At 32.1% G+C, this 26,957-nt stretch overlaps 2 protein-coding genes across 21 annotated transcripts in view; one reads left to right on the top strand and one right to left on the bottom strand.

Annotated features, from left to right (window-relative positions):
- The window catches only part of LOC107995325 (uncharacterized), a 42,129-nt gene extending 15,301 nt beyond the window's left edge, over positions 1–26,828 (top strand). For 2 of the 9 annotated variants that reach the window (XM_017052765.3, XM_062078218.1), the window contains 3 exons: positions 24,818–25,545; positions 25,776–26,107; positions 26,336–26,828. In XM_017052765.3, coding sequence (XP_016908254.2) covers positions 24,818–25,545; positions 25,776–26,107; positions 26,336–26,679 — 1,404 coding nt within the window. In that variant the 3' untranslated portion in view covers positions 26,680–26,828. Of the gene's footprint in view, positions 1–34; positions 120–18,583; positions 18,714–23,307; positions 23,423–23,752; positions 24,534–24,817; positions 25,546–25,775; positions 26,108–26,335 lie in introns of those variants that run through there. The other 7 variants (XM_062078213.1, XM_017052764.3, XM_062078214.1 and 4 more) reach the window with 7 other exon arrangements.
- The window catches only part of LOC107995324 (protein unc-13 homolog 4B), a 31,986-nt gene continuing 6,786 nt past the window's right edge, over positions 1,758–26,957 (bottom strand). For 2 of the 12 annotated variants that reach the window (XM_062078206.1, XM_017052757.3), the window contains exons 2-19: positions 17,401–17,559; positions 16,269–16,527; positions 8,893–9,057; positions 8,642–8,820; positions 8,507–8,551; positions 8,274–8,433; positions 7,487–8,010; positions 7,193–7,339; positions 6,983–7,120; positions 6,713–6,901; positions 6,255–6,549; positions 5,647–6,005; positions 5,313–5,502; positions 4,920–5,226; positions 4,389–4,469; positions 3,562–3,685; positions 3,209–3,402; positions 1,758–3,131 (exon numbers count right to left, since the gene is read on the bottom strand). In XM_062078206.1, the coding sequence (XP_061934190.1) occupies positions 3,037–3,131; positions 3,209–3,402; positions 3,562–3,685; positions 4,389–4,469; positions 4,920–5,226; positions 5,313–5,502; positions 5,647–6,005; positions 6,255–6,549; positions 6,713–6,901; positions 6,983–7,120; positions 7,193–7,339; positions 7,487–8,010; positions 8,274–8,433; positions 8,507–8,551; positions 8,642–8,820; positions 8,893–9,057; positions 16,269–16,527; positions 17,401–17,559 (3,610 nt within the window). In that variant the 3' untranslated portion in view covers positions 1,758–3,036. Of the gene's footprint in view, positions 3,132–3,208; positions 3,403–3,561; positions 3,686–4,388; positions 4,470–4,919; positions 5,227–5,312; positions 5,503–5,646; positions 6,006–6,254; positions 6,550–6,712; positions 6,902–6,982; positions 7,121–7,192; positions 7,340–7,486; positions 8,011–8,273; positions 8,434–8,506; positions 8,552–8,641; positions 8,821–8,892; positions 9,058–16,268; positions 16,528–17,400; positions 17,560–18,032; positions 18,275–22,634; positions 23,173–26,957 lie in introns of those variants that run through there. The other 10 variants (XM_017052761.3, XM_062078208.1, XM_062078210.1 and 7 more) reach the window with 10 other exon arrangements.

The following is a 26,957-nucleotide window of genomic DNA, read 5'->3' as shown; positions in this document are numbered from 1 at the left end:
CATATTTTAAAATATTCATTCAAAAAATATACAGGTAGCTAACTTTACCATTATCGACATCTATGAGCCTGACTTTATTCGCTGAACTACAGTTACCAGATGGGGAAAAATAGTCGTAAGTTAGTACCATTTTATTTGCTGTACATTTTAAATGTGTAAAATTATATGTTTAATTTTATAATTTAAAATTTGCATGTGAGTTTAAAATATACATTTTTCACTCACGAATGTTTAAAATATATTGATTCACGATTATGATAATTTCATGCACGTTATTTGCAATTGTCGATATACTTCGTTATTATTGACAGATGGGAAATTGGGAATTGCATAGAAAAAATAATTATTTTTCCAATATATTATCTACGAACAGTAAGTTGCATATTCCTTGATTTTTAAATATATTTTTTAAATATATGTACAAGAAATAAATCAATTATTATTAGGCATTATTAAGTATAAAATTATTAAAATTATTATTTTATTTTTATAATATCTCGAAATATAATATAAAAGTTATGGGCAAAAATTGTCTATTAATTATTAAATTTTTATTATTTTTGTGAAAAAAAATTGTTACATATATGAATTAAAATCTAAAAATTTAAAAATCGCTAAATTATTGATCGTTATAAGTTCATTTGTGATTATTTTTTGATTATTTTTCGCGTAAAATATTTTCACACAAATATAAATAGAGAATTATTAAATAATATAAAATAGTAAATCTAATTTTAATTTATAAAAATATATATCAATTGTTATATTTATTATTTGCAATATTGCAATAAATTATTATAGTTTTATTATTATAATAAATTATTAAGTACATTAAGACTATAAATTAAAAAATTTTTAATGTATTGGTCATTAAAATGGTCCATTTACTGCTATGTTATAAAAATTCTTTGAATGTAAATACAATTAAAACATTTTAACACGGTAATAACTCGAAAATTAATACTATAAAACAGTAAATTTAATTTTAGTGCATAAAAATATATATCAATTGCAATATTTATTATTATAATAAATTGTTAAATATATAAATTAATAATATAAATCGAAAAAATGATAAATTTTTGATTTATTATATTCGAAAATTCAATTTTGAAACATCGGTTCGAAACGTATACGTTCGTGAAACTTCGTTTCTCCGACCTTATATAAATACAGAACAAATGGGGAGAAAGTGTTTATTCTCCGGCGAACCTTCGTTGGGAATAAATCGTAATTATAATATTTCGAATAAATTCTATCAATTTAAGTGTTTTTTATAATTTTTAATAATTTATTTTTAAAATATAAATAATTAACATTCGATATTATTATTATATATTGCGTATTTATTAATTTTATTTTTTAATTAATATTTATTTATTTTTTTATCGATTTATACATTTATTTTTTATTAATATTTGTTTTTATTAATATTTGTAATTTTTAATTTATTTATTAATTTTTTTTTAATTATAATTAAAATATATTTATAATATATTTTTTTTTAATTTTAATTAATTTTTTTTTGTTTAGATTTAGTTAATTTTTTCAATTTATCTTTCATTTATTAAATTTTTTAAATTTTGGCATTATTTTTCAAATCATATTTGATTAAAATTATATTAAATTGATTATATTATAATTATGTTATTTTCGAAAGATTTTTCTTCGAAAAGAGATACCAAAAACGCATAAATTTCTTTTTTGTGTTTCAACTTTCTGTATTTAAATGGAATTTTCGATAAAATAACACAACGTTTTTATTAATATCTTTTAATAATTTATTCATTATTCAATTTATAACTTTGAATTTCTTCAAGTACAAATATTTGAATGATTATTAGATTATGGGATTTTTATGTAATCCAACGACAACAAATTATTGTATTCTTCGATATTATATTATTTTTCTCGATGCATAATATGTTGCATAAAAATTCGCAGTCTATTGATTATTCTTTATAAATGAAATATTTTTTTGTTTTAAAATTATTTTATTCAATATTTTGCAAAATTTCATGATATATTAATATCGTGAAAAAATATTCAATGGATAAAATAGTCTTCACGATCTTCGATAACAGATTTCTCGACGATTTTATTTACGAATTAAGTGATTCAACAATAATGCAATAACACTAGATAAAACATACTCTTTCACATACAAAAAACGTATACGTCTTACATGCATAGCTGAGTTTCTATGTACACGTATATTACAAAATTTATTTTGATTTTTCTTATTAGAAACTTTTTACTTAAAATATTGAAGGATTCATTACAAAAACGATTTTTGTTTAATTACAGATCTGCCTTAAATAATTGATTAATGTTTCTTAAATATATTTCTCTCTTTCTCTTTTTTTTTTGTTAGAAAAATCGTCAAGGCTAGTTTTTATATGAATCCTTCAATTCATTTTTATTTATTGCAACGATGTGTGTATCGATATAACAATTAAATTCGCATATTGCTTATAAATAGTACTTACTCAGCCTTAAAGTTTTTTCTAGTTTTGAAATGCGACGTTTCGTGTTTCATTCAAAGAAATATATTTGATATTAGGCACTCGAAGCGTACACAGTCTAGAAATAGGATTTAGTCTTGAAAATGATTTGTAAAAATTTTATAAAAATAGTCTATTATTCAACGATGTTTTTCTTGCATTATTTTCTTTGGGCAAGCTTGTTTATTTAACGTGGGAAAGTGAACAGCATTTCGATTTTTCAAATATTAACAAAAAAATATCGTATTACATATCGTACAATTTATAAATTATTAATGTGAAAACATTTTTGAGTAACTTTACCCAAATAATATTTTAGTATAGCTTTGATGATATTTTAGTAAGCGCGGATGATTAATTAATTAAACAACAATTTAATGATTTACGAAAAATAATTATATATCGTATTAAAAATCGCGCGAAAGATTCATTTTAACAATTTGATTATTTTGAAAATTCATAGTGATTCGTTGCTCACGAATTTTATTGCGTAACGAATAATTTCAGTCGTTTTTTTCACGAATGATAACGATCATTTTCGTTCAGCTTTGGAGCTGAGTTTCGATAAAAACTCTATCGCTTGATTGTCCCCTTTTCTGTGTTCTAACGCTTGGATTATGTCTGTACCTGTGTATAAAATCATCGTGAAAAAAAAGATTAAAAGAAACAATATAGAGATACACAATTAAAAATACAAAACTTACTTTTCCTTATAGGACGCGAAAGTTTCAAGTGAATTTGTTCGAGAGACTCGATCCCTCGATCTGGTCCCGTTTCAGGAATTTCACTGAAAGGAAGGAAAGCTTCCGCCATGAATCTCGATCTTAAAAAGTCCTTGTCTTTCAGTTCGAACGCTACGATCGCGTTTTCTGTAGCTCTTTGCTCGCTAGTCAGGGGACTAAAAATAACTCAAAATTATTTAGATATAATTATAGATATATTAAAAAATAATTTTATAATTCTTCTCTTTATTTTTTATTTTATATTTCCTTTTACATTTCGTATAAGTTTTCATCTATATTCCGGATAATTGAAGAAAGATTCGATTATTACTTACATGTTGAAAATTTCATCGTAGAGGGGGTACAAATTCTCCTTTTGCACATGAGTTTTAGGTAATTTCACGTCGGTGAATTTTTCCTCCGGAAGAAGTCTCACTTTCACGTACGAATCGCAACTACCTGGAAAAAATAAAAGGAAAAATATTTCCATTGCGATCTCCTCGAGTACCAATAACACCCCAATGTGGGTTCATGCACGATGAAGGTGACTATCTTTTTTGATTCTTTATCTATGAGGTTCCACATTTTCCAATGTAACATTCCACGCGTAATAATTGCATTAAAAAAATCGTATTTTTTTACAACGATATTGAATTTATTAATTCACGAATTTTGGAAATTCTTATGAAGATTCAAAAAGATTGTTAAAGTATCTTACAGATTTTAAATTTAACATTTTAGATATCGAATATTTTCCTTATATTTTTAATTTTATCGAGTATTAAAAGAATATCATTTCACAAAAGAAGAAATTATTGAAAAGTAATTTACTTTTGAGGAAATCAATTTATTCCTCTTGGAAGGATTGAAAATCAATTTTCATGTTATAATTTGGAACCTTATAGAGATTTGCATCATTCCATCATAAGTGAGGAAAATTGTTTGACGTTCTAAGATATTCTTACATTCTCCAACTACGAATAATACACAATAACAGAAAACAAAAATAATTCGACAATTTGGTCGGCTAAATTCGCATGCAAATTTGATTGTTTTAATTGTCACGAGGGCAAGCAACCGGATGAGACATGTTCTAATTGAAAGAGTGATGAGGAAGAGCGTCTTTTTCTTGTTTTGTTTTGTTTTACATCCATTTACATACTTGTCTTCCATTCTTTCTGTCTTTGTTTAGATTTTGTATGAAGCTTGCGTTTGAGAGTAGACACCTTGCCTACCAAATCGCCTATAAAATCGAAATAAAATATCATTCTTTTTATCGCGAGACCAACCCCTAATTCCTTTCGACAAGCAAACGAAACAACAAGCTACGAAATGAAACTTTCGCTTTAATTGTGCAATTGGCGTTGTGTGCAATTTTGATTCTCTTTCTAATCATTAACAAAATACAATAATCCGAGTGATTCTTGTCGGAAAAGAATGATACGATTACATCAACTTGATATGAAATGGAAAAAAATGAGAAATCATTTGATAAATCGTTAAAAAAAGTAATTGCACATCCTTCATTTCGTCTGAATCACTCAAACAAAAATCGTAATAAAAAAGAAAAAAAAAAAAAGAACTATCTATAACCTAAAATTTCATTTCTAGCAACGATACCTCTAAATAAGTTACAATTTTGTACCCAAATATTTTTCGTACACAAAAATTTCCACGATTTTCCTTCTCTTACCATTACTATCAACAGGTCGAAGTTTCCTCGCGTTTAAGATTTGAATATTCAACGAGTTATCCACGAACTGCGCCTTCACTGTGATCTGCCCGTATTCGGATTCTTCCAAGTCATTTTGCTCTTTTATTCGCTCCTGGTGATAACGATGTATCAACTCGGCTGTCTCGAGGCCATGAAGCTCCAAAAGGTGCTCAATCTTCTCCAACACCTTAACATTTGCTGCCTCGTCAGCTCCGATATTAAAGTATCGAATAAGAGTGTGCAATGTGCGATGAAGGTTCGAATAGAACGATGGTGGTCTCCTTTTCTGTTGACAATTGAAATTGTTTGAAAAAATTGGAAAACACGACTCGAACAGGGTGTGAAAGAATATTATACGTTTCTATAACGTACCTCCAAATTATTATGCACTAATTGGTACAAACTTTCTGATAATATGTCCCAAATAACGAACAAGATTCTCTCGAAATTGTCCTCGTTGAGATTGTCGTGCAACGTTGTTAGATTCGTGTCTAAATATTGTAAAAGCCGATCCATGGAATTGCTGGTCGTGTCTATCAACTCTGCACCCTCCATGAGAAACCTTCGATCGAAAATTCTTAATATTAATTTCGAATATAAGTTTTTATAATTTTTGTCTATGAAAATTAATTTTATTTATTCACGAATGAATATAATATGTAATTTCGAAATACTAAATTGGATAAAAGTGTTACAGGACAGATACCTGTTCATGGCAGGAGACATTTTATTGGCGACAACCTGTAATAATTCTATAATTTTATTCTTAACAGTATCGGTCGCGTTGTCAATGATCAATTGGAGGGTCTGTTGACACCTGTCCGCCTCTTGTTGGGTCTTCTTCTCTGCGAACGCGTCCACGATACTCTGGAATCCTAGATCGTGGGCCAGTGGCCCGATCGATGTTTTGATGTAATCAATATTGTTTATCGCGAAACACCACGCTGTCGACACGTAAAATTTCTTCTCGTATACGCTGCCCTCCGACAATTGTTCCAATTCCGTGGTCAGTTCTGCCTTCTTCGCCATTTTGTCTGCATACGCTATTGAACATTTGCAGATGTCCTGAAAAATTTAAATAGAATATTAACAATAATATTGGAAATTTTGCAACAAACTACGCAAAGTTCTCTGGCAGTGAGAAATATATAAATTTTAATTAGAAATTACGGAAATTAGATTATCATAGAAATACTTGCAAAATGAAGAAGAAAAATTGTAAGAACTGACCGTGGAGGGAGAAAACGATATTGTAACAATCTCTTTCATTCAAATATTGTTTCCACGATTGTTAAAAATATATACAGAACTTACGTCGATAATTTTAGCTACGAAAGTGTAGGAGCCTTCCATGTCCGGCCACGCAAGCTGCGTCCAGAAAACTTTGATTTGATAGAATATCGTTAAAGTGTCCACAGCACTCGAGCTGTATTGGACGGTGTTGTCAACTGCTTGGAGGGTGTCGAACTCGACGGCTCTATCAATTCGTTTCAAAGCTTTGTACACAGCTATGTCGAGCCAGTGTGCCACGCCAGCCCTGAACCAGTCGTGATAATTTTGCACTTCCATTCTTTCTAACTGTCCTTCAGCGCACAACACTTGTCCAAGCCTAAAAATTTTTTTTTTAATTTCTCTCTGAGAATTTTCAAAAACCTATAGCGTTTAGATATTTTTTGACAGGAAGTCTGTTACGTTTATTCGTGCCACTAATTTCATTTCATCTACTCAATTGCTTTAAATTGTTTCTTTAATGATCAATACTCGAATCTTACATAGCGAATCTCTGCAACGTGAGATACAATTCGAACAATGTCGTTCCCAAATTCAATTCGACATCAGTGTTTTCAAGTTCTATCCTCTTCATTCTACTACAAACATCTTGCACGATAATCCTGCACAAACCGCTGATCCTCTTTTCGTACATCACGTACAAACACCTGGCATAGGGGAAATTGATTCGTCTGAAATTATAAAATTAAAATTAATTTCGTGTAGCGGTGTTCGATAATTTTTTTTCCGTTAAAAAGATTCGTTAAACTTACTTGATAAACAATTTATCGTAATTATCGATAGCATTTTGTAAATCTGCCCTGACGAGTTGAATCACTTTGATACGATACTTTAACGAATCCTCGTCCGATTCACTTTCTGGATAATTATTATTCAATATGTGCTCGAACCTAAAGTGACACAATATTTATTTCTTTCTGTTTAATTAATTTAAGAAGCTTTCATCTTTAAAAAATATCTACCATTCAATACCACCCTGTTCAACCGTGTAATCCAAAGCTTGAACGATACTTAATTTCTCATCAGGGTCTGGGAACCAATGGTACATCTTTCCAGGAAACAGATTCACGTCCTCAGGAACTTTAAGGGATGAAAGGGATGAAACTATTCTGCATAGCATATAAAAATTTCCGTTCATAACAAATAAATCAAATTCAGTCAAAGTATATGAAACTGTTTAAAAAAATGTTTAAACATTTTACTTTAGATAATACGAAATTCGAAATTCAAAATTCACACGGTCCAACGATAATTACCCCAAAATGGCGGACAATTGTGTCATAGCATTCTTATCACCAACTGTGAACCTCCTGATCTTGCGAATACTGTTAAGACAAGAGTACAACAATTTTTTCGTAGCGTCCCAAAACAATCTGGTTTCATCTGGGGAGAAGAGGCCGTTCTCCATAGGCCTCAATAGATCGACCACCAATTTATTGAACACGGTGAAGTTCAGGGGATGCTCCTGATGAATCCTCGCGTATTCTATCCATTGAGCAAGCGTCACGTTTCTAGCCAGCAAACCGCGTTGCGCGCTGTGCTGAAGGAGAAGAACTTCCGCAGGTGCCGACCATCGCCCACTCCAACAGTATTTCTCTATTTTCTCCGTCTCTAATTCGTACAACAATAGCACTCTGATCAAGTGTCTGTGCTCTTGAGCGGCCACCAATGCATTGTGCTCCGCACTGAAGGCCAACCTCAGTTTCACCACACCGCGTCTCTTTGGTTTGTTTTTCTTCTCGAGGGAATACCACATTGTGTGGCCTGTCGTCGGTATATCCTGTAAAATGCGTTAAGTTATGATATAATGATTGAAAATTTTTTTAAATTTTCCTAATAACTTGCAATTTTTGAAACTTTCCTCTTAGAAAAATCTTAGAAAAGGAAATATAAAATTTATTAATTAAATGTTCTAATAGAATAGAATTTATTCAGACGTTAGGAACGTTTAAAAGTTTATATACAGTCTCTAAAATTGTTAAAATTTAGAACGGATCAAGGAAAGTTAAGTAAAAATGTAATAGATCGTCCTTATCCATTTACTTTAAGAGGTATTCTACAGCGGCCGATGAATTCGTTATCGTGGCTGCCAGTCGTGGCTGTGACTGCGATTTCCTTCGCTAATTTTACCAACCCTCTAACACCCTTTACATCTTTCACTTTACTCATTTTTTCAGGAACTGTTTCAGCAGCGTCAAAATCCCTTAAATTAAATAAATATATATACATATATTTTGACATCATCATCAAGTAATACATCTTCATTTTCGACTTACCATACTTCTAGAAATAGTACGTCATTCTCTGGATCCTCCAGGGGACTGGGAAAATAATCGAGATTATTTTTATCCATCGATAAAAAAATTGATTCAAAATTTTCGATCATCTTTTTGACTTGGGTTTCAACTCACAGTTCGAAGTGTTCCTCCCAAACAGGGCTGAGCGTGGACGTTTTTACGGCAGTGTTGTACCTCCTCGTGGGGGCTGATTCTAGGTAAAGGGCGCAGAAAGGGTCGCTTTTGCCATTGGCGTCTTTGGACACGAGTTCTTTGGCTTCGATCACTTCGACGCACAAGTGCATTTCCGGTGGCTATTTAAATCGGTGTTTCACAATTTAGAGAGAAACTTTTCCCGCGAGTTTTGGATATTTTTTTATTCTCACCTCCATGTTTTTAGTCTCGTCCAGAACTCTCTCGTGCACATCATTGTCGACTTTGAACGCATTTTGAAGATGGTTCAGGAGAGTTTCCAGTTTACACTCGTTGGATACGTCGTAGCCTATTTGATGCTGGGTCATAAAAACTAGGGCAGCATAGAGCTCTTCGATCTACGGAATAAATTAACTTATTTTTCGTATTAATAATCTGAATATGAATTTATCTAGGAATCTGAATTTAGAGAAGAAAAAGATAAAAGAAGACACATTTTTATCGAATTTTCTTCGAAAATACGAAACTTTAATATGTTACTAAAATTTGAAAATGAAGAAATATAAGTTTCTTCTTTCGTTCAATTAAATTTCATTAAGTTTTATGCATGCAAATGATTCAAACGATGATATAATTGAATAAAAATAAAAAGAGATAAGGTGTATATATTTTATCAACTTTTCATTAATGAAACATTCATTAGTTTTAAAAAAAAAATTATTTCTTTATTACTTTGATAAGTCTTGGACATTTTTAAACAATCTTCCACTTCTTTCTCTCTCTAATATTGGTAATTAAATTATTCATAAACAAAGAGCAATAGGTTTACGTCATAAAGCATCTGCTAGTCGCAAGACGCTCTGATAAAACGTGAACAGATTTTAGTTGCAAGTAACGTTTGTAGAATCGTCACCCGAGCCACGATACCCACGGTTCAAAGTTCTTTTGTCGGATACAAAGCATGCCTTAATCAAACGATTGGCTGGTGAACAGAACAAATATTGTATTATTTTATTTACTCACTTTCTTTTAAATGTTCAGATTCAAACAATGAATTGCGAATAAGTTTAACGCTACTTTATCTTGACAATTCTTGGAAGAACATTCTGTTCTTGTGTTCAATAATTACAAAGTTTGATATTTCTTTTTCCAGAATTAAATCACTACCTTTTTCATGATCTTTATTCGCAGAATTTAAAATACTTCAATATTATCAATTATATCTTGCTGGCTAAAGTCTACAAAATTATATTACAAAATTTTTTTTTACACTCACTATGTTTAAGATAAACAAAATTTTTCTTGTTTATGGAAAAGAAGACGAAATTGAATCAACAATCACCATGGATACAACAATCAAACGAATTCACGACGACTTAAAAAAGAAAAAGGATTGTTGAATATCATACGTTGAACACAGATTTTCAATCATTTTTAACGTTTCCAAGTCGACTCACCGTCATAGCCTGGAGAAGCGTGTTCGTTCTGCGCTCGATTTCCGCCTTGGGCACTCCGCGGAAAGTGTTCCTTTCTCTGTTCAGAGTGACCACCCCTAAGGATGGATTGGTGCTCACCATTTTCGTTTCACGCTCGCGACACTCTCGTTTCGTTCAACTTCATTTTTCCATCATATCACTACAGAGAAACTATGGACGACACGTTGTGTCGATCGCATGTTACACTTTCGCAGCGCATTCAACGTCCACTCGCAAATACAGATTTGTTCCGTCCTTCTCCTCGCCATCCGTTCGATGAAAATTTTTCATTCATCGCGACGATCAACGATGATCAACGTTTCCACCTAAACGATTTCGAAACACCGATTTCGAAAGAAACTGTCAGCGACGATCTAGAGACTCACGACACTTTCATCTTCATATATTATAATAAAAGCGACGATTGTTTCGAACCTCTTGGGAACGATTGAAAAACGATCGTAAAAATTGAATTTTGCAAATGAATTAAAAGGATTTTTTTTTGTTAAATTTCTGATCAAAAGGATTTGATACAACGGAGAAATGAAAGAATTTTTGATAGATTGAAATTGATATGGAGTATGTTTATATGGAGAATGAGAATGTTTGAGAATGTTTGATCGAACGAAATAGGAATTGGAAGTAAGCTGTGTTTCGAGGTGTTGCACACGCGACGAATATCGAACTGGTCTAAAAGCGAAGAATCAGTGTACCAGTATTGTTAGCCAATGATGAACTTCGACGGCCGCGACCTTTGTTATCGGAGCTCCGCATATTTATTTGACTGTGCATAATCGAAAAAGAGCATCTAGATGAACCAAGGGATATAAAAGCAGCATTATATATATAAGAGGCAATGTTGTAATAAATATGTCCTAGACATATTCATTTCGATGACAAAAATAGATGATTAATGATCAGTTTTATTAAAGCTAATCGATTTCTAAGAAATTATACTTTGATGATAAAAATTGAGAATTTTTTATCATGCAAAACCGATCAATTTGACTTAAATAATTTATTAAAAGATATCCAGAGGAATTGAAAGTCATGGATCTAAGTAGGATTTATATGAAAGTTAAAAAAATTTGGGTTTTGAGTGTTTTATTTGTGTATATTTGACTTGAAATTGAGAACAGTTTAACATGGAAACATAGATAATTCGAATATCAACACGACTTTTCGCCTTTGGAGATTTTGCAAATATTGATAAGTACCAGAAAAGATAGAAAAAAAATAATATTGAGTCTTTGAAGATTAAATGCATACAATCTGGTTTTGAAACAGAGTTTGATTAAGCTGTGCGGTTATCTGCGATATACAGTTCAGGCAAAAATTTATTTCGTTATTTCGTGCATTGAAATTTCTCACGACACTGACCTAATTCGAACTTTTAAATTCGTTAATTGAGTTTAATTACGTTACATATGCTCTCTGTCAGAAAAATAATTTGGAATTAAAAATAAATCGAAACCTAAAAATGATATCGATTCACAATATTCTCTGTTGTAAATTTTCAGGGAATTTTTTACAAGATTTTTCCAATAAATTGGAACAAGCCATTTAATTTTATCCTTAATAAATCCTATCCTATATTTTCAGAATTATTTTATATTTAATCCGATTCGAAGATTAATTTATTTCTATAGCTCAACGACTCGATATTAAAAGTTTCAAACTTTGATTCAGTATTAAATTTTTTCCAAATTTTCCATTGCGTAATCAACAGACGTAAAGCATTCGTCCTGTTCATCGTGCACCAGACAAATCTCTAAAGTTGCTCTTTTTTTAGCGCGTTCCTCCAATCTCGACCTCTCAAAAAGAACGTCGAGAACGCGACGATGTTCGACCGAAATAGTTGTTTTCTAACTGTTCACTGAGGAAAAATTGTCTCAGAACTGTTCAAAAAAATATATATATATATATTTCGCAATAATCATCTCCAGTTCAACGAGGTATTCGATGAATCGAATGAAGTTTCATTACGTTCAAATTGATCGGACACGACCCAAGGAGTAAAGAAAATTAGTTTCGATGAAGGGGAAAACAGGGAAACTAGGACGTAGCCTTTAACATCGTCGTGCATTAATAGTTGCCAAGAGCAATTGACTCTGACAATGAGATTCCATTTATTTGTACGTTTCGTGATTCGGTTAGCATTGGCCCTATTGGCTCGATAGAGTCTCACAAGAGGAAAATATTTGTTTTAGAAGATTACCGGCCATCACGGTCGATTTTTTTTCCTTTTTTTCCCAAACAAGTTTCACACGTGCATACCTTATCGATAATTTTAGATTTCAAAATAAATTAATCGTGAGCATTCGTTTCAGAATTAATATTAAAATTTTCAAATTTATTGTATACTCAAATTTTCCGATAACATATCCCCATTCCAGATCTCGAATATTTTAAATTCTCATCAATCTCTTAATTCCCCTTCCAAACTCCAACTATTCGAACCTTTCCTGGAATATTCGGACACTTGGTATACATCCAACGTACTAAACTTTTTATTCGTTACAATATAAAAAAAGAAAATAATCGAATCGTGTAACGAAACGAAAAGGAAACGTCATTTCCCGTCCGATAACCTTTCAACCTCATTTAAATCCCAAGCGGAACAAAGGTACGACATACGGTCTCACATTTCTTTCTTCTTCCATTTCTCCACCCCGCACACGGCACGATCAATTTAAATATCGAGGACCCAGCCACGCATTGGCCGCTCCGTTAACGAGGGGACCAATGGAAAACGCGAAAACAAGACAATGAATCTGCACAAAGGGAAACTATGCCGTATCCTGTTTGAGCCGACACAAGTGCAATCGCTATGTATACTTGTGCAATTGCGCCCAATGAAAATTGATATACCACGGCAATTAGCTCATTGACCACGCAGATATACACGTACAACGGTATTCTCGTCCTTCGTGGCCAGCTCCGATTTTTCCCTTCTCTATTTTTATATCTAGTCTCTCCGTCTGAATTCGCCCATTCCTTCGCGGATTTATTTTATTTTATTTTATTCAGAAAGGGAACAATTAATTTGGAAAACGGATATGGAAAGAGGATCTTTTAAGAAATTTTCAAGAAATGTTTGGAGCAATTAGGTATTTCGAGAAATGGATAGGTGATGATTGATTTGGGATAGCGAAGATTAATCTCGCGAAATGATGGGATTTTTTTCTAGAAGATATAACTTTTTATACCGATAATATTTTAAGAAAGTGATAATTTCAAATAAATTTTGGGATATTTTGAGAAATCTATTGTGTCGAGTTCAGTTTGACAGGCAATCTGTGAAGTTTATATATCTTGAGAGAGTATTTGTTTCACAATCATTGGATTTTTTGCTTAATCTCCCACTGCTAGAACAGAAATTTTTAGTATTCACATGATGACTCACAACAAATATAAATATTATCCCGTCTTTTCCCGAGATTTCCCGAAAATAACTGATCTTCTAATTATAACACAAAGATTTATGACGTTTGATCTAAACTTGCTAAAAAGAAAAAAGAATTGTTAATTCGAAGCCACTTTATTCGTTTCGAGAAAAGAACTTTTCTCAAATTTCTCACAGATAATTACTTTTAAGACTATGTTTTCTTAAGAAATAATATGATTTCCGCGCAGAACAAAAATTATGTCGCTGACAGTTCGCCAATTTTCGAATACATAGAACACGATTGCCCAACCGAGTTATCTCACGTTCGATTTATTTTTACGCCTTGCGCCGACTTCCCGAGCTTTTACGCGTTTAATCGTCAACAAATAAGACCCCCCGAGCCAATTACCGCACAATACCAGCTTATCCTCTCGAGCGGAAACCACCATCACCACACCTCCACGATACTCCATCAACCTTGCGTACCTCGAATCCCTCCGTTTCCGTTTACCTGGCAAGCACCATCTTACGATTCTCCACTCTCTCGATACTCTCGAACGTAATTAAAACGTAAACGTCTCGCCTCGATTCAAATTCTCATCCGTCCGAATTAAAATTCTGATTCAAGAGAGTAGAGAGAATAAAAAAAAATGGGAGGGAGGAAAAAAAAATTCATTTTCAAATTCTTCAACTTCTCCACGCACTGATCACTGATTCAGTTCCCACTTCACAGTTTCACACGCTTGCTCGCTCGCGCCACGATTCTCGATTCGAGAAGAGCAAAGAGTCGAGGAATGCTTTATCGAATTTTAAATAAAATTTTAAATAACCCGAGCCAGGATCCAATTAATCGAGGAGGAAGTGTCGCGGGCAGGACGAGGATGGTAGGTGGATGGGTGGATAGATAGATAGATAGGAAGCTGACGAAGGCGTGCAGCGCACTGCCAGGAATAGATGGACCGACAGATCGGAGTCGTCGTCGTCGTCGACGACGATTCAACTAGCGTCACACGCTGGCTACGCTACAAAACCAGAGTCGCGTTTCAAATTGGACTTAACTGCTTATTGAGCTTAGAGGACAAAAACCTCGCGACTTGTGCTACTATGTATCGGTGACATAATTGAACCACGCATTCACGTGGTGAATCAACTTTGTTTTGCGTTTTCCAATGATTTCGTGGGAGAAATGAAATGATTGGAGTGCATTTTGGGTAACAATTGAGTTTTTTTTTTTACGATAGGATTAAGAAAAAGTCGGGAAAATTGTAATATCTCTCTGAGTGAATTAGTATTTTCTGAAATCTTTTGAAATATATTAAGTAATAACATTAAAACGATTAATCAAGTTTGAAAAATCAATTAAGAAACATGTGAAAAGTTTCTTTATAAATCTTTGATCAAACTAGGAGAATCTCTTCTTTCATAAATGAGCTCGTTTATAATATCATTTCTGGAGAAATATTTAAATAAAAATCCTATCCAATGCTTACTTTACAAATATAGGAAAAAGAAAATCTTGAACATTGTCCATCACGATTAATTTGTTCTACTTACATATTTTTCATCGAGTTGAAGGGAGAACGGCCAATTATATATCCTCGTTCGCATTATTCTCAACACATTAATTTTCACCCTAAAAAGTTACTACGTTTTCGTTGCTCGAAAACGCGTGTGCCAGGACACGTAACTAAACTTGAACTGGAACCTTTCGACGGAATCAATATCTGTCTTGTTGCCACTCTAACGCTGTATAGGATATACTGGCGTGGTTCGATCAAATATATTGAAATAAATAAAAAATGGAACGGATATTCGAGCATGATCATAGAATGTGTGTGATGTGTAACTCGAAATATTGATCGAAATATCATAGGATCAGAATTAAAAGAAAGAATCGCGAGAGAGAAGAAATTCAATTAAATCTAAAAAAGATTCTTCAGGGAGAAATTCGTGCGAAAGTTCTATCCCCCTCCGTGAAAATGAAATTCATTTCTCGACAGGTAGTTCTTTATCAAACATTATAATAATATGGACATGTTTAAATTGGAATACTCTTTGCAATGTTTCAGTGTGTTTGATCATTCTTTCAAGATAGTTTCCCACGTTTCTTTCCCCCATCTGTTTTCCATAATCTTTTTACAGAGCGTTACGTAAAACAAGTATTCGTGCAAATATTGAACAGACCACTCTTTATCATTGACGTGGATAGATTTATCAATGTATTTTAAGCGATTCGATGACGCGTAAAGATCCATTCGTGGTTATTCGATGATGCTCGAAATTCCACGAGTCCGAAAAAAGAAACCCTCGAAATTTTAGAGACCATAGACATTCATCACGTGGATACGAATAAAGAAAAAAAGAGAAGAAAAAAATTCAGTGAAAGAAGAAAAATAAGATATTTTACGTGTCGTTCTTACGAATGTTTATAATAAATATAAATAGAAGGTTTTCATAAAATTTTTCAAAGGAGAAACAAAGAAGAATCAAGCATTTTTAATAATCCATTAATTGGAATTAAGAGAGAAAGAAATGTTTCTTCAATTTTAGATATTATATCAATTACTAATCAAAAACTTTCTCAATCAATGTAAATAAAATATTAAAACTTTTTTTAAATGAAAATTAAACCTTACAAAAAGAATTTCAACGCAAATATAGATTTTTCTGAAAATCTGATAAAAATGTGCCGGTGATTAAAATTATACATTATCTAGATTTTAAATAAAAATGGCGTAAAACTTACGTTCCATCCCATAGATTCGGCCAAGAAAATCGTAGCATGCTCGTTCTCATCCCTGTCACTGTCGGTCTCCAACAATGCCTCGACAGGCTCCTCCATACTGCCTTCCTCGCTCACTTCCTCCTCCTCCTCCTCCTCATCCTCTTCCTGGACCTCGTCCTTCTTCTTTGGAAGCGGCCCTTCCGCTTGCACCTGTGCTCGAACTCTCTCCGCCAATAACGTTCCAAGATTCTCGAAGAAACCTCCATCTGACTCTTGTATCCTGCGAATAAGAATTAAACAACAAGAGAAATTATATTTGAAAAAATATTAACAATGCTAATTCGTCGTTCATCATTATAAAATGTCGCTTTTGTTTCCTTTCGAATGTCGTAGCATGCATTATTGTGATTAATTGCATTAAATAGAATCGTAAGAAATTGCAAGAAGCGTGATAAACGATGAAAGCGAATTCCTTGTCGAGCAGAGGATTCCATGTTAATTTGACGTTATTGCAAAGCCACGCAGATTGTATTTCCTCTGATTCTGATCGATTTCGTTAAAGTGTGCTAAAAATTGTGGTAAACAGTAGACTAATAACTCATTTACACGACCACGTCTTTTTCAACGTGTCTTTCATAACGTTGTATATTTTATTAAAAATTAATTCTTTTTCGAAATCGACGATAGTTTCTTTTCTTATCGTCAATTAATAAATTCTATTATACGGTAACAAAATATGTTTTATTGAAATATCACTGTAGATGAATCGTACAACAAGAAAAATGGTAAAAATTGAGGAGAACGTCGAACGAATGAGAAAGCAACTACTGACGAAATTCTATCGCATTAATTAGGTGTATATTGGTAGACCATGCTTTAGAGCTGAGCATCTATTCGTATCTATCATAATTCTCTTAAGTTTAACTTCGTTCGACAATAAAAAGTTATTCGATTTCGAAATGATAGAAGGAAGAAAATTAGAGCGACGAAAATAATTGACGGAATTGTTTGTTGTTTCGAATTAGCCGTATTCTAGCTCTGGTAAAACTAGGTTTGATAGTTCAAAAGTGGTTTCGGGATTAGAAATAGAAAGCGCCCAGCTCTGTCGCGTGGTGCACCAGATTTTGATGAGATTTAAGCAACGCGGATTCACCTTTCAGAAATAAAGTTGAACGCAGCAAATTTCCAATAAAATCTCGCTGTTGTCACCGGTTTCGTTTCCGGTTTTTGCCACATTCGGGCAGCTGCGATCGCATAATAAGGGTGCTGCTCGTCCAGCTTTTCGAAGTGTGCCATTTCTCGGCTCTCCTTCCTTTGGAATAAAAAAAAGAGATTCTTCGTTTCACGAAACATATTCACGAAAACACGATTAGACGAAACATTATTGCGATTAACAAGATTTGTTTGTTTGATGATCATAACTGATATGTTTTTTTTTTGTATAAATTATTGAGTCGAGGAATAATAATTGAGAGGTAAATAATTAGCTAAAAACAGCTTAATCATTTCGTGTAATTTTAGTTTCATTTTTATTTCTTATAAATTTACCCTTTTTTCTTCATTTCTTAAGAAAATTGTTCATTTCAAAGAAACTTTTCGTTTGTTTCTAATTTTTAATTTAAAAGAATTTAAGATAATTTAAACAGTAAAATTTATTTTAAATATTTTTATTTAAAAAAAATTGAAAATGTATACAAAAAAAGAAAAATTCTACAATAATTTCTCGCAAATATTATATTAAATATATAAATAACAAAAATAATTATTTTAACAATTCTATAATACCAATATAATCACCACTACGATATTATTTTATCAACAATCACCATATTTAACGATTGAAAGATTTTCACGACAATTAAGAGACAAATTCACTTCACTTTCGTGTCTGTCGACAAACGGCACAATCTACTATATGCAAGAGACAGATGACGATGTCAGTCGAAGCATGTCTGACACCGAACTGCCGAAGGACTCACAAAAGAATTAGAGGAGAAGGAAGTAAGTGGTAACAGGATATATGTAAGATAGACCTCGAACGCTTAATGAAATTTTCCCACAATTTATTGTATACATATGTATAATAATTCGGATATCAAGATTTATTATTATTATTCATAGATATTCCGATTGTGAGCTGAAGATTAACACAAACTATCTATAATTTGATAAATATGTTTACCAATGAATTTGCGATAAAATTATTTTTATTGCGTTTTCGATAACGATAAGATTTGTTTAATTTATTTTTTTCTTTCGATGTAAAATTTTATTACTGAATGTTATCGTTGAATTATCGAGGAAATTAAAAATTATTAGAGTTTACATTGACTGTACAGTTTTATTTTACTTTTGTTTTGGTTTTGTTTGGTTGTGTAGTTGTTTCATCTATCTGTGAATGTAATTAATAATAATTATATGATAAATTATTTGACGATATGGTTAATGAGCGGAAAATAAAACAATGTAAGTTTTAATTATCTTAATTACTGTCGTTGTTCTCTATTTCGTTACGATACAACAATTTCTAATAATGAAAATTCTTGTATATTACATCATTAATGATAACTTCGTTCTTCAAACTGAACACGATTGTTTCTTCTTCTCTCAATTCTTCGTTTTATTAATTAAATCAATATTTCCTTATTCGATTATTGCTTTGTATTTATGAACTCTATGTTTGTGTAATTTGTAATAAAACTTCTATATAAATGATGATTTATTTAAATTTATTTTTGAACAAGAACAAGTATACGGAAGAATCTTTAGATTCTCGAGCATTTTATTTTTAATTCTAATTCCCTTGTTTCAGTTTTCAATGATTCAATCGTTAAATGTAATATAGATAAGTGAATATATATATCTGTTTTTCTTCATTGTAAAGAAAAAAAGATTTTTCATCTTACGAATTAAAATATATTCTCTAATTGAAAGACAATCAAGAAAATTTAAACTTAAGAGAAATAAAAGTTTTAAATTAGAAGACAATATAAAACGTCACGCCATTTCTCATTTATTTCCAGCAGACATACAAAAAATGCTCTTGCGTAATTTATAATATTTTTTATTTCCTTCTATACGCATTTATTTTTAACTCCAAAGATGTGATTCACCGATTCACATTCTTCGTCCCAAGATCGGCTCTCGAAACATGTTCTTCTTCCACTTCTTGATCTTATTTCTCTAATTGTACAATTAACACGAGTGTATCGAGGATCGATTATTTATAACTTGCGAATTATTTATTTTCGTGATGAGCACGGTGATATTTTTTTATCCAATAATAATTTTAATTTAATAAACTGTGTCGAAAAATATCCTGGATTATTAAAGAAATTTTTTCTACTAAAAAAAGAGAGAGAAAATCATTTAGAATTTGTTTACATGTAACTTATATATATATAACTTATATATATATGTAACTTATATATATATAAAATTTTATTCTTTGTTACATAAATTTTTGTGAAAATTTTCCATTATACCAAAAAAATATATGATAAAAAAGAAAAATCGATGTATGGTAAAATATCTTTAAATATTGACACAATATTGATTTAAACATTGAGAAGAATAATTCTTAGATTTTTATTATAATTCAGCATCATCTAAAAGAATATTCCGCATTATATCATAGAAAATTGCTGTTTTTTTATTTTCAATTCATCAAGTCCGGAAAAAACCATTAATTCGATACACTATATTACAAGTAAATTAACCTTCAGGAATATTACCACAGTTATCGATTGGTAGCAAAAATTAAATAATAACAAGAGAGACGATACATCATCGGAATATTTTTAATTTGAAGAGGATGAAAAGGAAATTTGAAGATTAAATTTTAAATAAAAGTTAAGAAACACAAAGTTAAATTTAATATAAATAAACGTATACATTACAAATACTTGATTGTAACACAAAGCTGTTGCGAACAATAGTGATACAAAGCACAAACGACCTTCATCGATCTCTTCATCGTTTCAAAATTCAAATCGATTCAATTAATCTTGCTTCACAATCATTTTATTTCGCGTAATTTTAATTTTCCACGTGATTCTCCTTGTGATTAAACGAATTTTTTTTATCTCAAAAAAAAAAGACGAAACATATTCTTAAAAATAATTATTTATAAAATTCGAATGAAATGAAATCTGTTATCAATCTCGTAGATTTTGGAATGATTTTAGAACGATTCACAAGAATACACGTTAAACGATGGATTAAAAATTTATCAGACAAAAAATAAAAATGTTTTTCGATGATTCTGCAATTATTCTTCATTTATTTATAAGCTATTTTCAAATGTTGATCTTCAGTCTCGCTGGACGTTCACCTACGCGATGATAATTTAATTCTTAACTGGTTTTTCTTTTTTATTGGCTACGCAAACGAGGAATTCCCGTCCTCGTGTGATGACGTCCTCATCGACACTCAGATATCGCCGACCCATGGGAAAATGTATCGTGAATTCTGCTGTTGATTCTTAGATTATTAATGTAATCGTGATGAATTGCCTCGTCTCTCAGGACATAATTATTTTTCTCCCGTAATTTGGAAAATCAAAATTCATTTTTCATGCTTATACGAAATTAGATTAATTGTATTTTTCTCAACACGTTGTTTATAATTCTTAAATAAGATTTGTACAGGTAATTCTTTCAACATATAAATGCAATTACTTTATGAACCGTATTTTGTTATTAGAAGAACGTTTTAAATGCGATTTGCGATGAAATTTATTAGTATTATTTTTTTTCTAACAAAATCACGTATATATTTTTTCAATATATCAAGAAATGTAGTTGATGAATCGATAGAATATAGAATTTATCGTGTGAATGATAAAAATATAAGAAAGTGTCTTTGTTTCTATGAGACAGTATCTATAAATACATGAGCCATAACAGTTGATAGTTGATGTCACGCGAAGAAAAATAATTTGGACAAAAGGGAAATGCAAATTCATCGCGTGCATACAAACGTTGTAGGAAGAACAGTTGATATGTAAACTAACGAGACTATTGCATTCTACGCGACCTCCTTAAACGGAGGAAGAACAGCGAGGAACGTGTTAATTAATTCTTTTATAAGTGTTGATTGCCGTGTGGTTGTCGATGACGGAATCTCTGCAGAACTATTATTCGAAGTTAAATAATTGGTGCGAAAAATATGAAATAAGTATCAATACAAAAAAACATTTTCTAACTTGCAATTAAAAATTCTTAAACGAACCTAATATTCTACGAAAGTTAAACAATTTACACAATTAATATTTAACTCCATTAAAATTAACATAATCAACTTTTATCGATTAAGATAAAAATATCTTAAAATCAAACTTTGATAATAATCACATTTTTATATATATGATATTTCCAAATTTTTTATATATATGATAAAAAATATCCCATCCTCCTTCTCCCTACATCTTCAATTCAACAAGTTTATTTTTTCAAACTTCCAGTATAATTTTGAACTACATTACATTTCCATACCCTGCCTTCAGACCATTGTATTTCAAGCATACCGTTATTGCAATTATTTTAAACTACATTAGCAATAAATCTCAAAATATCGACCTTGAGCCACAGATCTCGACGGCACGTTACGTATTCGCGCGACCTGGAGGAGAGATTAATTCCTTCACAGATGTTCTGGGACTCAATCGTTAGTCTGGCTTTATTAATAGCTTGCGTGCATGCAGTCAGTTGAAGCGGTTTCAGCCCGTCATTCCTACAATCTATATAACCAGTGTTTGTTTGACGACAAGAACCAAGGCGACACGGGCGAGCACGTGATTCTTCAACGTTAGAAATGTTGATAATGATATTTATACATAAATTTTCTGAGAAATGATAAGACGTTTGTGGAACAGATAATGACGAAGAATAAAAATTCTATCGTTTGTGCCATCTGTTACATTTTTGCATCTCTTGCATCTCTTACATTTAGCATTGTGAGTCATGAGATCCATGTAATACAAACTCCGTTCCAAGGCTTATTTGCATTCGAAACGAGATGTATTTTAAAATTTTTCTTTGAAATTATTTTGTTAAAAACTGTTACGTCGAAGAAAAATCTCTTTTTTTAAAAATTATAGAAGAATTATTAAATTCTCTCTTCTGTACTCACACTTTCAACGAGAAAAATAAATAACAGAAGGTTAATAAATAAGAATTAGATTAATTTTACTCTATCGTTATATAGGTACGTTGTAAATGTTCGATACAATTGTTCACACCTAATTATACATATTTATGTAATTACACATAACTGATGTTAAATCGGTTAGTAACAACGTGTATTAAATCCTCGCGCGCACAAAAACGAAAAAAATTAGAGTTTCCAATCGAGTTTCCACGTTTCGAAAGATGCCTCTCTCTCTACCTTATCTCATGTTCCGTGCTTTCTTGCTGCTCCTTCTGTTTTTCCTCCTTCTCCACCACAATTTTATGATAGAAATCTTTCCACATCGCCTCCTCATCCATCCTTCAAGGTGTGTTTCTCTCACGTTCAATGGGTGAAATTCACAACATCCTCATTCGCCGTTTACAGATCGAATAAAACTTTCTCTCGTTTTCTCTCGGCCAACGTCACTGCCAACGCGATCTACGAGTCGTTCATTGTTGAAACTACGCAATGCTCGACCAATATAACAAGAAATTCAGGTAAACTGAGTTAACGCCGGTTGGTCAGCTCGAAACAGTCAATACTGTATAGCGAGTAACACGTTTCGACGTCCTCCATTCAGTATTTCCGTTCCAGCCGACAGATGGCACATGCTACCAGACCAAGCATCCATAACCTTCTCTCTGCAAGAGTTTGTTTCACCATGGATGGAACGAGTTATAATTTATGACACAGATTACTTGTGATAATCGTCGTGGAGAATCGAAGTGGATTCGCTCGAACTGTTGTTTCGTTGGAACTGAGGATTTGGTAATTTTGGTATTCGAACTGGCATTCACTCGCTTCGTGATGACCTCGTGATTCTTGAATAGCACGGATGAATCAATGTTTAGGGATGAGAATTGTCATTGCGATGACATCACGTTAGTTGACATCATGTTAGGTGTTTTGCCAAGGAATAATTCGAGCGACTGAGATGATTTCAATAAATTCGTCGAGTGTCATTGGCATTATGTCTCTTCGGAGCAAGTCGATGATCTTCCATGGTACCATCGATTTTTGATTTTGATTTTTGATGGACACATCGGATATTTGTCGTATATTTCTAGTATTTAGTATCTAATCTTCGATATTGAACGTAAATATATATTTATTAATTTCTTTTAAGTATGTTTTGTTATTAAATTTTATTATTCCAATAAATTATTCCATCCAAGGTATAAGAATAAAAAAATATCTATAACGAACAGGAAGTTTAAAAAAGGCATTGAATTTTTCTTTAACGTATCCTCGATCCTATTTTTAACAAATGGAAATCTCGTTTCCTATTATTTATCTTTACACCATTTTGTTCATCTCGCAATATTTCGTTCAAGATATCATAAGGATGACATTTATGGGGACTCGGTATGACGCACATTCGATCAAATCTAGCGATGTACTCTATGCATACTTGGACGTGACTAAACGATATTTCACATCCAGTTATCAGAAACAAACGGAAACAATGTATTGAGAAAATTACACGTACATACCAGAGTATAAAACAGAGAAAAAAAGAATCAAAGTTTTAGAAACAGGTATTTACATTATTTCCAAACATGATGATTTCCAAACTAGTTTCATTTCTTCTATTCTCAAGTAAGTATCTTTAAAAATGAACGCCATATGAATCTTCTCAACGTAATAACATTTGTATTTACGATAGATTTTCTTGTACATTTCGCTATCACTGAACATGTCGATCGAAAAAATCCCATTGTACGCGACGATTTTCAATCCGTGTTGATCAATCCTAGACAAGTGCATCGTTTGGAAACGGGAATTCGAGACTTTTTCTCGAAAATAGGGAAGCCTATAAGTAAACCAATTATATTAAGATCATCGAAAGAAGCCGATGTGTTGTCAACGATTCGGGAAATATGCAAGAATATAAGGAAGAGCGTAATTGAACTCGTTAACGATTTTGGATTGATCGATAACGTTCAATTGTACGAAAATAGATCGAGGGAAGATCCATTGTCCGATGATTGGTATTCCGAGGTGTTGCTGCAAAGCGTGTATACGATGCTAGACTTGGGAAATATGATTAATGAAATTACATCATTGACCGATATATTTAATAGAAATGGAAACTCGAGTTTGAGAGGAAACGAGGTCTGTAGAATTTTAAAAAAATTTTTATAATTAAACGTGATGGACATATTTGTGGATAAAAAATTTGTTAACTCTATTTCAAATCGAATCATTGATAAAATTATATTATAAAAATACTTTTATTTTTAATTATTGAATGAACGAGATAAAATTTTTAATTTTATACATTCTTTTTCATTTTTTTTATTCTATGCAACGCCTTTTAGAAGATCCAAAGATTTATAGATTTTTGTCTATTATGAAGATTATAAAATTGACAAAAAAAAATGTTTACAATATCGTAGCATCTGACAAGTAAAACAACTTCGGACGGTTTCAAATTCCTTGGTTCGGTGGACGACGTGCTGGAATTCATCGACAAACTGGCTCAATGCTTTTCAGAAATGAACACGAAGAGAAACCAGAAATGGTCCTCGAACGTGATTCGAACGGCTTTACATCTGATGAACAATGCGCCGAGACAGGCACTCAAAAATATGAAATCAAAAGTAAACGACACTTTGTTGAGGAACGATATTCTCAGGTATCGCGGCCAACGAAAACCGTGGCACGTTTTTCTTTGCCTCGTGATCATAAACAACGATAGAATCAATTACGACGATTGCGTTGATGAATTTCGACGTTTCGACGAGTGCCGGAACAGCGTGAGATTGCGATCGACGAGCGAGGCGTACAACGTAGACGCGAAATCGTGGACGAAGGCTATTCAATGTTTGAGCAATTGCACGGCCACGGAGAATGAGAAGATTTCCTGCAAAATTGTTCGAAGAACACCAAAGAAGATCAAAAGGAAGGTGAACTACGTGTTCGAGAGGATCTTGGACAAGAGGATATCCAAAGGGACCCCTTTCCATCGCGCTGTCAACGATCTTGGGGAAATTTTGTCGAAGAGCACTTGGGGGCAAAGATTCATCGATGAATTGTTCCAGTGTATCAATATTTTCGAGGATGGTAAAAAGAAGTTGAGGAAACTTTCGAAATTTGTGGGCAAGGATGACGAAGCTGCGATAAAGTTAGTACGATTTTAAATTCATTTCGAATTTTGATTATTTGATTTTTCAAACGGTTAATAAAATCGATTAAGACTTCTAATAATTCTTTTGAGGAAAGAATTATTAGAGTTAATTTTGATTGAATCATTTTAAGATTGCTACTTATGTTTGTTAAGGTTTAATCTTTCGAAGACGATATAGAATAAAGAATATGAAATTTATAAATTTTGAAACGAATTGTTGTGATCAGGCACAAGGAGATCTCGAGAGCTTTAAAGTGGTACAAAAAGGGGGCACTTCTCAGAACGTTCAGGACGATCCACAAATTGCATCGATCCGCCATTGATTTCGAAAAATTCTTCGCCCAAGGGATGAAAGAGACTTTGAAGGAAACTTGGCAGAGCCACGTGAATGTTTTAACACATCTGATGGACTGGATGACCAAACTACTGGACCTTTACAGCGGTGAGAACTTGAATGGACACGAACCGAGCTCGCCGGACAAGAGCACGTCGCAAATCGAGTGGAATAGCGACGAGGATTCTGAAAATATCCAAGAATTTGCAACACGTCATAGAACAGGTTACTTCCTAATTTTCAATCCTTGATCGATCAAAATTATTTATATTTAATTGTTGAAACGAAGAAACTTTTTTTTAAAAAAGAAACTCCCTTTCGTAGAATGAATATTTTTTTAATTATTCTGGATAAAAAAAGAAGATCATTATTTTATATTAATGAAAAAGACACAAATTTGATAAGAGAAATGATATTTCAATTTTATGCGTGACACAAACTTCAACCTTGCAGAAAAGATAAAAGATGCGGACAACTCTATGAATAGCCTGGTGGAATCTATGAATCATTTAAGCAGATATCGAGACGTGGACAACAACAGTATGCTGGTTTCTATGGCCAATAATCTTCTACTGATCGTGATATTCATCGAAACTATAGGCTTCGCTTCTTCATTGTACGCTCTTGGACAAACCCCGAACGAATATGGTTCCTTAGAAATCTACAACGGTTGGAATCGTGAACGTAGATCCCTGTTTCCCTCTCAATACGATCAAATTATCGATTTTCCATCGCGTGATCATCTTTTTGCATACGATGAAAATTTCATTTTACCATTTTCAGATGAAAATGATTGATTCGACAATAAATTTTAAAATTGTTTGAGAATTTAATTTTAATCTTTAATATTATAGTATTAGTATGGGTTCAAAAAATAAATTAGTTATAATATTATTGTACTGAAATATGTATCGTGCGAAATAAATGTGTCTTCCGATCTCCAATACGACAAATCTATATTTATCCTTATTAATTATTATATGATATAAAAAGAATAAATAGATTTTCAATTAAAAAAAAAGAGAAAATAAAAATTTTTCATCTTATCATCTATCGTATTTTTAATCTTTTATAT

This window comes from Apis cerana, linkage group LG8, assembly GCF_029169275.1.
Source record: "Apis cerana isolate GH-2021 linkage group LG8, AcerK_1.0, whole genome shotgun sequence".
Taxonomy (NCBI): domain Eukaryota; kingdom Metazoa; phylum Arthropoda; class Insecta; order Hymenoptera; family Apidae; genus Apis; species Apis cerana.
This window is presented reverse-complemented; position numbering and strand designations above follow the sequence as displayed.